This window comes from Haliotis rubra, unplaced genomic scaffold (genome assembly GCF_003918875.1).
Source record: "Haliotis rubra isolate DU_JTF1 unplaced genomic scaffold, ASM391887v1 Scf527, whole genome shotgun sequence".
Classification (NCBI taxonomy): domain Eukaryota; kingdom Metazoa; phylum Mollusca; class Gastropoda; order Lepetellida; family Haliotidae; genus Haliotis; species Haliotis rubra.
Window position 1 is genome coordinate 363,603 of NW_025767221.1, and position 11,110 is coordinate 374,712.

Below are 11,110 nucleotides of genomic sequence, written 5' to 3' on the forward strand. Positions count from 1 at the left end.
AATTTAACAATAGACTTAATATGCAATTACTATATAATATACTAAGCAGCAAAAGAAACGTCAGTTTGTAATTTTCCTTCGCAGAAACGGATAACTGTAAGCTCATTTAATGTTTTGACTGTATATTTTTGACAACCTTTTAAACTTTACCTGAGCAAAAACATTCTTTCCCAAACTCAGAATGGAATTCAGGAAATGGTCTCAAAAACGCAACCTGATCTCGGAGATGGTATGGCGTTCTCCATGTTTTTTCATGCAACTCACGCTGCACTTGCTGTTCACAAGGACCGGCCCTTTAAAATGCACCCCCAAACCTGTTCACATTACACATTACAACGTCAGCAGGATGCCCCTTCTCACGACAGCTCAGAGGAACCAGGCGCTAGGAAGACTTGAAGCTGGCCACACGGCACAAGCCGTTGCCAATCACTTCCATCTACAGGCTGCAGCAAGGTTTCTGGGCCACCAACACCACAAATGATAGCTTTTGTTAAGTGGGGGTTGTTTGTCAATATGACTCCCATATCTATAGATGTATTAATCAAGTATGGTAAAGGTTTGCAAATCAAATCAAAAATGCAACATACTCTGAAAACATAACATGTATGCAACATCTGAGGCACAGTGACAAATGTTCACAACCGTCGATATCATATCACACGTGGGCTTGGCCTACATGTATGCCCATAAGCACTGCATGAACAAATCCCAGAAATGGTGACCGATGCGGTCCCCTATATTGACTTGCATCGTGCGTTTGCGAGGATGTTATGTTTTCAGTTCAGCAGTTGACTAGCCTTTGCATGTGTTTATGACGAGCGCTCGCATTTTCGCGAACACCAGGTATCATCACCATTTGATAGTGATTCAGCACACTAGGATTGCCCGGTAAAGATTTGATTGTTTACAGAGCTGGGCGTACAGCTGTTGTGCTGATGAATGCAGCGGCAAACAAACACATACTCATGATATGGTCAGAACACAGACCCTCGTGTCTTTGCGAGGATTAAAGATTTAAAAACAATGAAAAGAAAATTGAGATTACCCCCGACTCGAAATGCTTCACAGTACGGTAAATCATGATGTATTGTACTGTGGAGCATTTCGAGTCGGGGGTCATCTCAAGCAAAAATTGTTTTTAGTTTTTGATCTGTGCAAAGGCCTGTGAGTCAGAACTGTACAGACGACTCTGCTTTTAGCAGAGGTCTCTTAGAAAGGGTTTTATCGGTACTATTTGTAAAAGCTGAGAAATTTACTTTTTAGCATTATGAAAACGTGTTTTCGAGTTCACGTATAATTTCAGAGTGATGAACGCTTTCAAAAATGCATTGTATGTTGCTTCACCCATAATTTGAACGAGAAATTCTTTCTCATGTGTACTGTTCTTAATTCATACTGTATGACAATAGGGTGAAATATGTGCTGAGTAGATTCAAACTATAGGAAACAGGCACCATGACCTCAAATTCCAGTGACGGCGACCTTGACATAGTCTCATTGCAGTAACTTGATTTCAATTTGTATTGTTTGAAGCTGAGATCTCGAAGATAGTGTACATTTATTTAACTGTGTTTCATAAGCGCATGTTTATGATACAATTGGATTCGTAGGCAGACTCTGCTTAAAAAAGAAATGTGCTCTGATTATGGGGATGGTATATTTCAATCAAAGTCCAAAGCATTCGATGATTTAACCATTTAACATTGTTACACTTCTAGGCAAATTTATGATAAAGCAAAACAACAAAACGTCTCCTTATGATTAACATGTGCACGCACAAAATAAGACTTTGCTTCTCACAAACGTAAATCGGACATGACTTAAAACAATGTACAAATAAATGGAAAACTATTAAAAATACGAACTTCTTAATACAGTGTATGTATCTCACCAAGCCACTATCAAGCATAAATGTTTGTGCACAATTCTAAACCTGTGACACACTGTGAAGAACAACGTTACGAGCGCTAGCATATGTACTTGCAGAGTCTATTCAGCTTTTAGGTACTGAGGTAAATCATGTTAAAATAATGAAATCAATATAACAGATGTTTCAAAACAATACCCTATTTCCTTTAGCAAGAATTGTTTACAGTTTTCCTGACACGTGTTCTCTGTCACCCCTGCATTATAGAACTTTGTGGACTGAAACAGCACCATCTTCTCCACAAACATAATCCGTAAAGTGCCTCAGCTCCACTAGTGTCCACTTTCCTTGCGATTCAAGAGCCTTCATATTGTTCCGAAATATGGCTGCTTCAGCATCACCATCTTTAGGGAATATCTTGTGGTAAGTAGCATTAATGATGTATCCTCCTGAAACGACAACGTGGAGGTACAATTTTATATCAGCGTGGGAATGTTTTCCTATTGCAAGTCCGAAATGTTTGTGAAAAAGGAAGTATTAATGAAGATCTCATGTTGAAAGAGAACGTACTTTGAGAGGCATGACACCAACATCAACTCAACTAAAAGTACTTTTCGATTTTTTTAAAGATCACTTTGAAGCAAATCAGATCAAAACTTAAAAGTCGGGCACGATCAAGATGACATATGTGTTGCTGATTGTGAAAATGAAACTCATTCATTCATAAAGATCAATTATTCCTATGAATATATACTACTTACCTGGTTTTACAATTCGGATAAGCTCCTCAAATGCTTTTCTGGGCAATTTCTTCATTACCATAATGCTTAACCCCGAAATCGTAACAGCATCGTAAGTGTCTGAGAAGTATAAAGCATGTCAGTGTTCACGTTTTTTCTGTGGTATATGGCGGAGGTATGACATCTTCGCTGAACCTGGATGTGCATTATAACAGTATTTTGCGATCAAATCATAAACAGAACTACACAAAGAAAGTCCGGCTGACATTTCCATTAAGAATTATACATATATAAATTATTATTTTGCACCGTCATATAGCTTGAATATTGCTGAGTGCGGTGTGAAACTAAACTCACTCACTATTATTTTGCAGGATCTACGTTTCTGCAATTTGACTCGCTCATCACATTCCGGATAAAAGCACAGTCCCATCACGTTCAAAATAGAACGTCGCTCAAATGACTGTTTCTGGATCAGGTACACATGTCATAAGTAATCATGTTCACATATGATGGAACCCGTGAAGGTCCGGGCTAGAATGAACCTTCAGTAACCCATGCTAAGTCTTGTCGTAAGAGGCGACTAACGGGATCGGGTGGTCAGGCTCGCTGTCTTGGTTGACACATGTCATCGGTTCCCAATTGCGCAGATCGATGTTCATGCTGTTGGTCACTGGATTGTCTGGTCCAGACTCGATTATTTACAGACCGCCGCCATATAACTGGAATATTGCTGAGTGCGGCGTAAAACTAAACTCACTCACTCAGTAACTCACATATGATGGAAACATGCCATATTTTCATATCAAATAAAGAGAAATACGCACCACTTTCTATGTCGACATTATTTTCTCCTAGCATCACATTGAAGTACCGGCCGTAGATGCCTTTCTTCTTTGCCTCCTCAAGCATTTTTTCTGATGGTTCTAAAGCATCGATTTTGCGAAAACCGTGAGAGCCCAGCTGTGAAATATAAGGTCTTGTATTTCATTCATATTTGATTCTCAGCCACATACTATGCAAGCACAGGGTCATGGTCCCTTTCAGAGTATAGGAACATGTATCCATGTTCTTCAAGACAGATTGCCAATGCCATTAACACAGAATACATATCAGTTTGCCAATTGAATTACAGAGCAGACTTATTCTTGTTGACTGAACAATAACAAGTACGCAGCAGATTCACCTTATCTCCACACAGTCCTGTTCCGGCAGCAGCATCCAGGATATAGACATCCTGTCTGTTCTTCGGAAACCAATCAGCAGCAGATTGAGCACACTGGACGTGACCTGTGAAGTTCATCTTTCCCAAAACCTTCATACACAGCAACGAACACATTTGTATGAATAAATGGGATTTCAGAAAGTAGATAATATGAAGTATTTGCTATAAAGCAGAAGGCTTTAACATGCCGCAAGTATGTATGTATGTATGTATGTATGTATGTATGTATGTATGTATGTATGTATGTATGTATGTATGTATGTATGTATGTATGTATGTATGTATGTATGTATGTATGTATGTATGTATGTATGTATGTATGTATGACTTGTATGTATGACTTGTATGGATGGATGGATGGATGGATGGATGGATGGATGGATGACAGTTGTGCGAACAATTGTGCAAAAATCCAAAGAATGTTTTTTTAGAACTTCAATGTAATGTGAAGGCTTCTTTAAGCTTTAGCTCAGTTGTCAAATAAAGTATGTGTTTACAATACATGTCAAAAGACAATGTTAAAGAAAATGACATTGTCAAACATTACTCAACCTATATACATCGTATTGTTTAGAACCGCTACCAAAATCAACATTTCAGTATGTAATTTAAATACCCTTTCAGTTACTAAGAAAACCATGAACCAAAGGTAATCATAAGACACAATATCCGTTTTTATTCCCTATTAAATCAAATGCAAACATATGGTTTCACTGTTGCTGCTTTTGTGTTCATAATAAAGTAATGAAATCGTATTTGCTTTAACACCCACCTTCTCGTAACAATGACTGTTTTGGGAAAATCTATCAATAATGACATCTGGCTCAGTAGAATCGTCTCCGATCAACAAACGAAAGGCGTTTTCGGCTTCTTCCATTTCCTTCTGTGATGGGTTTCCAGAGATTCCCCTACTCATGGTTCCTGTTAGTTCTGGGGGGTGAAGATAAACATATGCAATGGAAAAAATCACGAGAATCTATTGATACCAATCTATTTAATTGGTGTCCCCGAAACGTTGCTGCAGCCTGTAGATGGTCCGAACGTTGACCTGGAAGTGATTGGAAACGGCTTATGGAGTGTGGCCAGCTTTAAGTCTTCCTAGCGCCTGGGTCCTCTGTGCTGTCGTGAGAAGGGGCATCCTGCTGACGTTGTAATGTGAATGTTTCAACCAGGTTTGGGGGTGCATTTTAAAGGGCTGGTCCTTGTGAACAGCACGTGCAGCATGAGTTGCATGAAAAACATGGAGAACACCGTACCGAGATCACGAGATCAGGTTGCGTTTTTGAGACCATTTCCTGGGTTCCATTCTGAGTTTGGGAAGGAATGTCTTTGCTCAGGTAAAGTTGGAGATGTTATCAAAAATATACAACCAAAACATTAAATGAGTTTACAGTTATCCGTTTCAGCGAAGGAAACGTCCAAACTGACGTTTCTTTTGCTGCTTAGTATACATTGAGCTTAAACTACGTAATATAACGTCCTCGCTGATATGTAGCGGTGTATGGTCCTCTCCTTAGAGCTCAAGTTACACATCAGTTGAAGTTAAGTAATGTTGGGCACGCAGAGTAATTGGATGGGTGACCGTGTTTGGCAGCTTGACTCCTGAGAGTTTCTAGGACTTCAGTCCTGCCCAACAATGAAACACATGACTTTGCATCACATCTGGTCTCACCTTAGGCAAGTGAGTTTGTTCATAATGATAATGATAACATAATGATTCCCTAGCCATCTGTCACAAATTCACATTACATTAGATGTATAACATTACTTATTATTTCATTTTCAATTTGTTAACACACCGTTGCAATTTCCACTTTGTCGATTCCATTATCAACTATGTTTTTACATATGTTTAAATACATTTTTCAAGGCACGTACTTTATGTTTTATTATATTTGTCATGAATATCAAGGTACCTGATATCAAGGATATTCCTGATTTGTACAAACATTTCATAACCACAAGTTAAAGACAGGCGCATGACCATATCACGCAGACGCATGTTCATATGAGTTTGACTTGATGTTGAACGCAGCAGTATTTCGGCTACAGTGAAACTTGTCTAATCCGGCACCCCACGGGACTGAAATAAAATGCCGGTTTAGACAGGATGCCGGATTAGACAGTGACGATCATTTTCCAACATGGCTGCCATTTACACTCGTCAGTCTCTCAATCTAGCGTGCCGAAGGAGTGTATTTTTGGGATTAAGGGACCTTGATTGGTCTGCTTATACCCATGCCGGTTTAGACAGTGTTAATTACAGTTGAAATTGCTTGTTGGGACCGGAAAGTCGTGCCGGAATACGGAATAGACAGGTGCCGGATTAGACAATGTTGAAGTGATCATAATATCGTTGTAAAATGGTGGAACCAAAATGTTATGCCGGTTTTGACAGTGTGCCGGATTAGACAGGTGTCGGTGTTAGAAGGTTTCACTGTATATGACAGTGGTCTATAGACAGCACCCGCATCGAGCTACCCAACCGTCATACGATGACATGGCTCGACCAACTTCGACAGCCTTAACAAGCTGATCCCATGAGTCGCCTCTTACGAAAAGCATGGGTTGCTGAAGGCGAATTTTAACGCCAATCGCCATGGGTCATGTAAACAAACATGTATAGATTGGTCGTGTAAATGAACCCTACTGAAATACCTTGACACATGACAAGCAGATGTTAAAGTATGGTTTTCATTCTACGTGGTTAGATACAGATACAAATAATACACGTTCCTTGGGGTTACATACAGGTTTTAAACGTCTAAATATTTTAGATTATAGATGTCTGATGTACTGAAACCAACAATACCTAGTCTCTAAATGTCACAAATTCTGTTCTTATCTCATCACAAATTCTGGCATTTGTGTTATTTTAAATTATTGCTAAATTTTCCTACAATCGCCAGCGGCTGAAGAGATGATGTAAATCCATTTATTTTTAATTTATAATTTTCTAAAGTCACGATATGGCTGAAATATTGCCGATGTGACTATAAATCTTAACTCACTCACTCACTCATCACAAATTCTTACGTATACACGATGCATGGCCATTTTTGTTGTACACTACGGTTAAAACCAAGATATCACTAATTCTGGTTCGTTATAACCGTAGATTACTATACGTATTATTATTCGACGAAAATATGCAAGTGGCCGGGACCCGAAAACAGTTCATCATGTCCGTCATTTCGTGATAATGATGTGAACATCTATAGCACTAGATTCCATACACCAAGTGCATGCTCAAAGCGCATGTAAATTAAAGAATTCCACAGTTCATTATTACCCCGGATAACCCAAGGTGCCTGTGAGGCGCTAGAAGGTTACATGACTTATCCCACCGGGTACTTATTTTTTGCTGGGTGAACAGAGGCAATTTTGAACAAACTCACTCGCCTAAGGTGAGACCAGATGTGATGCAAACTCATGTGCTTCATTGTTGGGCAGGACTGAAGTCCTAGAAACTCTCAGGAGTCAAGCTGCCAAAAACGGTCACCTATCCAATTACTCTCCGTGCCCAACATTACTTAACTTCAACTGATGTGTAACTTGAGCTCTAGGGAGAGGACCATACACCGCTACAAATCAGCGTGGACGTTATACTACGTACTAGTTTAAGCTCAATGTATACTAAGCAGCAAAAGAAACGTCAGCTTTGAAGTTTCCTACGCAGAAACGGATAACAGTAAACTCATTTAATGTTTTGATTGTATATTTCTGACAACATCTCCAACTTTACCTGAGCAAAGACATTCCTTCCCAAACTCAGAATGGAACCCAGGAAATGGTCTCAAAAACGCAACCTGATCTCGGAGATGGTACGTTGCTCTCCATGTTTTTCATGCAACTCATGCTGCACGTGCTGTTCACAAGGACCAGCCCTTTAAAATGCACCCCCCAAACCTGGTTGAAACATTCACATTACAACGTCAGCAGGATGCCCCTTCTCACGACAGCACAGAGGACCCAGGCGCTAGGAAGACTTGAAGCTGGCCACACTGCACAAGCCGTTGCCAATCACTTCCAGGTCAACGTTCGGACCATCTACAGGCTGCAGCAACGTTTCCGGGCCACCAACACCACAAATGATCGCCCCTGTTCTGGCAGACCAAGGGTGACCACAAGACGACAAGACCGCTATGTTGTGCGACAGCATGTACAGAATCCCTTCATGCAGGCATCCCAAACAGCACACCAGACAATGGGAACACACGGAAGACCAATCAGTACTGATACAGTACGCCGACGTCTTAACAGCGGGAACCTTCTTTGCCGTAGACCTTACCGTGGACCTATCCTCACCCCTCGTCATCGTCGTGAACGTCTACAGTTTACCCTACAACACCAAAACTGGCGATACAGGCAATGGAGAACTGTTTTGTTCACAAATAAGACGGTACTGCGTATCAACTGCAGATGGCAGAACAAGAATATGGCAACGACGTGGCCAGCGTTACTCAGACCATTGTGTTATGGAAAGCGACTCATGGGGAGGTGCAAGCATCGTGGTATGGGGTGGAACAGGCCTGAACCAGAGAGTGGGTCCTGTGGTGTTCCAGAACCTTGTTCCAGGGAGAGGAGGCGGCATCACAGCGGTGCGCTACATCGACCAAGCTCTCAGACCCCACGTCATACCACATTTCGCACGTCACCGGAACAACATTTTCCAGCATGATAACGCCCGGGCCAATACTGCCAGAGCTACACGGGATTTCCTACAGCAGAACGGTGTCAACATTATGCAGTGGCCAGCCCTTAGTCCTGATTTAAACCCCGTTAAACATCTTTGGGATGAAATTCAGAGGAGACTGAATAATGTCATACCGAGGCCGAACACAGCCGATTTATTGCGCCAGGCCTTTCTCAGAGTGTGGTTCATGGTGCCAATGGCCTTCATCAATCGATTGGTGCATTCCATACATAGACGCTGTGCTGCAGTTATTGCCGCTCGTGGTGGTCACACTAGATACTGAAGTCAAGAGTCTGAATGGACTGCAAACTTTCACGTAATGTCTTGATGTGTCAAGATATTGTAGACAAAAAATGTTTTTGATCCGCTTATTATGTTCATTTCTGTAATGATTTGATTACAGTGCCTATCTAATTTTGAATTCGTACTGACGTATTTTTTGCTGCTGAGTATATTTACTCACCTGTCCTGTACTGTACACTGCACAGAAGTGATGCGAAAATGCGACTTGGTCTTCTGTGGCGTCAAAACCACAGCTGAAGTTTATGTAGGATTTATTTATCCAATCAGATTTAAGGGTGTAAGAAAAACAATTTCTCGTTGTGATCCCGCAGTGAAACATCTGCAGACATGGTTTATTCTAACCCAACCTATTCAGTTACATGTTGATCAACATACAATATTTTATGATGCGAGTAACGGGGACCACAAATCTACAAAAGTCTCTTGAATCACATGTTTCTGTGAGAAAGCTTAAAATGTTTGTCTATTCAGCTGTATCTCTGCAAATGTGCATTGCTCTTATGTGTCTCCTTCTTCCGTTATATGTTGGGACAACAAGCCTGCACATATGTATTCACTTGAATGGTTGACCACAAGCAAACGTGCATGCACTCAATCAGATGAATGTTGAGAATTCAAACTTACATGTGCTTCTTTATGCAATTAAAAGGTTGATATACATATCTTCAAATGAAGCATGTTGAATGCTTCTGTCAGTAACAAGCCAACATAAGTCTTTTAATTAAGTTTCAATCGATGGTTTGTGGATGATTTTAATATTTCTTGTCGCGGTAATTTTTTTCATATTTTTGTCGCGGTAAAAATATGCATACTATTGAACGGCAACTGCACTTGTGCTTAAACAAAATAAATAAATGGTGTCTTGAAAAGGGCTTTACTTTTTCTAAGTAAAAAACAAATTGTATGCACTTCTGTAGAAAATATAAGCTGTATAACGACCGACAACTATCTATTAATGGCACTAGCATCAAAGTTGTCAAAAAGGCCAAGTTCTTCGGTCTAATTTTCGACTCTCAATTAACTTTTCGTCCGCATATCAAATACCTTAAAAATAAATGCCTGAAGGCACTCGATTTATTGAAAGTAGTTTCTAATTCAAAGTTGGTAGGGGATCGAACTACCCTCCCACACCTATATAGATCGTTGGTCCGCTCGAAGCCTGGTTATGGCTCCATCGTATATGGTGGAGCCTGCAAAAGCAACCTAAAACCAAGGTCTAAGACTTTGTCTTGGGTCGTTCAGAACTTCTCCTGATGACAGTCTCTACGTCGAGGCCGATGAACCATCTCTAAACCAACGCCGTAAAAGATTATCTTTACAATATATTACAAAACTAGTCCCCCTCCTGGGCTCAAAATTAAACCATTCATTTCTGCTGCCGGCAGTGAGCTGGAAAATATCTCCTTCCTTGGCATTTGGTTAGGCCACATGTTGACCTAACATTAACCACATTTAAAAATCAGAAACTAATGAATTACAGTATAAACAAGAATTTAGTCAATTAAGAAATAAATATGATACATATAACCCTTATTTACAAATGGGTCCAAGGGTGGTGGCGCAGTATCGCAGTGGATCCAGAACAATATCTTCTCGATTGCCTAGTAACAGCGGTATTTTCACAGCAGAAGCTAACACCATATTAACAGCCTATAAAATATATTAATAAACACCCTAAATATAAACAATATATCATCATTTCAGATTCTCTTTCGTGCCTTCAGGCTATTAAAAATCTGTCTTGCAAGCATCCACTTTAATTGAAATTATTGAATTATATAATGATCTTGCTACTGGCCAATGCGACATCGTCTTTTGTTGGTTACCCAACCATGTTGGAATCTCTGGTAACACAATGGCGGATCTTGCGGCCAAGGCAGAACCCAACAAATCTGTGACACCACTTCTCATTCCATACTCATTACAAAGCTATCATTAGATCTTATATCCGTTATCTACTGCAAAAGAAGTGGGACACCCAAGTAGGTATAAATAAATGACATGCCATAAAACCCTATATCGGTTACACCTACATGGGTTGTCAGTCCAGATTTGATGAGGTCATTATGCGACGAAGTCGCATAGGCCATACTAGATATACTCACGAATATTTATTGAAGGCGAAGATCCTCCGTTTTGTATCCCTTGTGATGAGAGAATCACGGTCAAGCATGTCCTGCTTGACTGTATTGCTTTTGCCATCACAAGGGATACATATTTCAGTGTCAAAACAATCAAGGATCTTTTATATAATGTAAATTATCATTCAGTAGTTTTTT

At 40.1% G+C, this 11,110-nt stretch overlaps 1 protein-coding gene across 1 annotated transcript; it reads right to left on the reverse strand.

The window, feature by feature from the left end:
- Positions 1–1,684: 1,684 nt before the first annotated feature.
- Positions 1,685–9,041, reverse strand: LOC124252856. Its single transcript, XM_046686528.1, has 6 exons — positions 8,992–9,041; positions 4,605–4,762; positions 3,794–3,922; positions 3,435–3,570; positions 2,629–2,727; positions 1,685–2,316 (listed from the first exon to the last, which is right to left on the reverse strand). Exons 2-6 carry the CDS (start codon positions 4,746–4,748, stop codon positions 2,129–2,131), a joined length of 696 nt encoding a protein of 231 aa, XP_046542484.1. The 5' UTR covers positions 4,749–4,762; positions 8,992–9,041; the 3' UTR covers positions 1,685–2,128.
- Between the last annotated feature and the right edge of the window lie 2,069 nt (positions 9,042–11,110).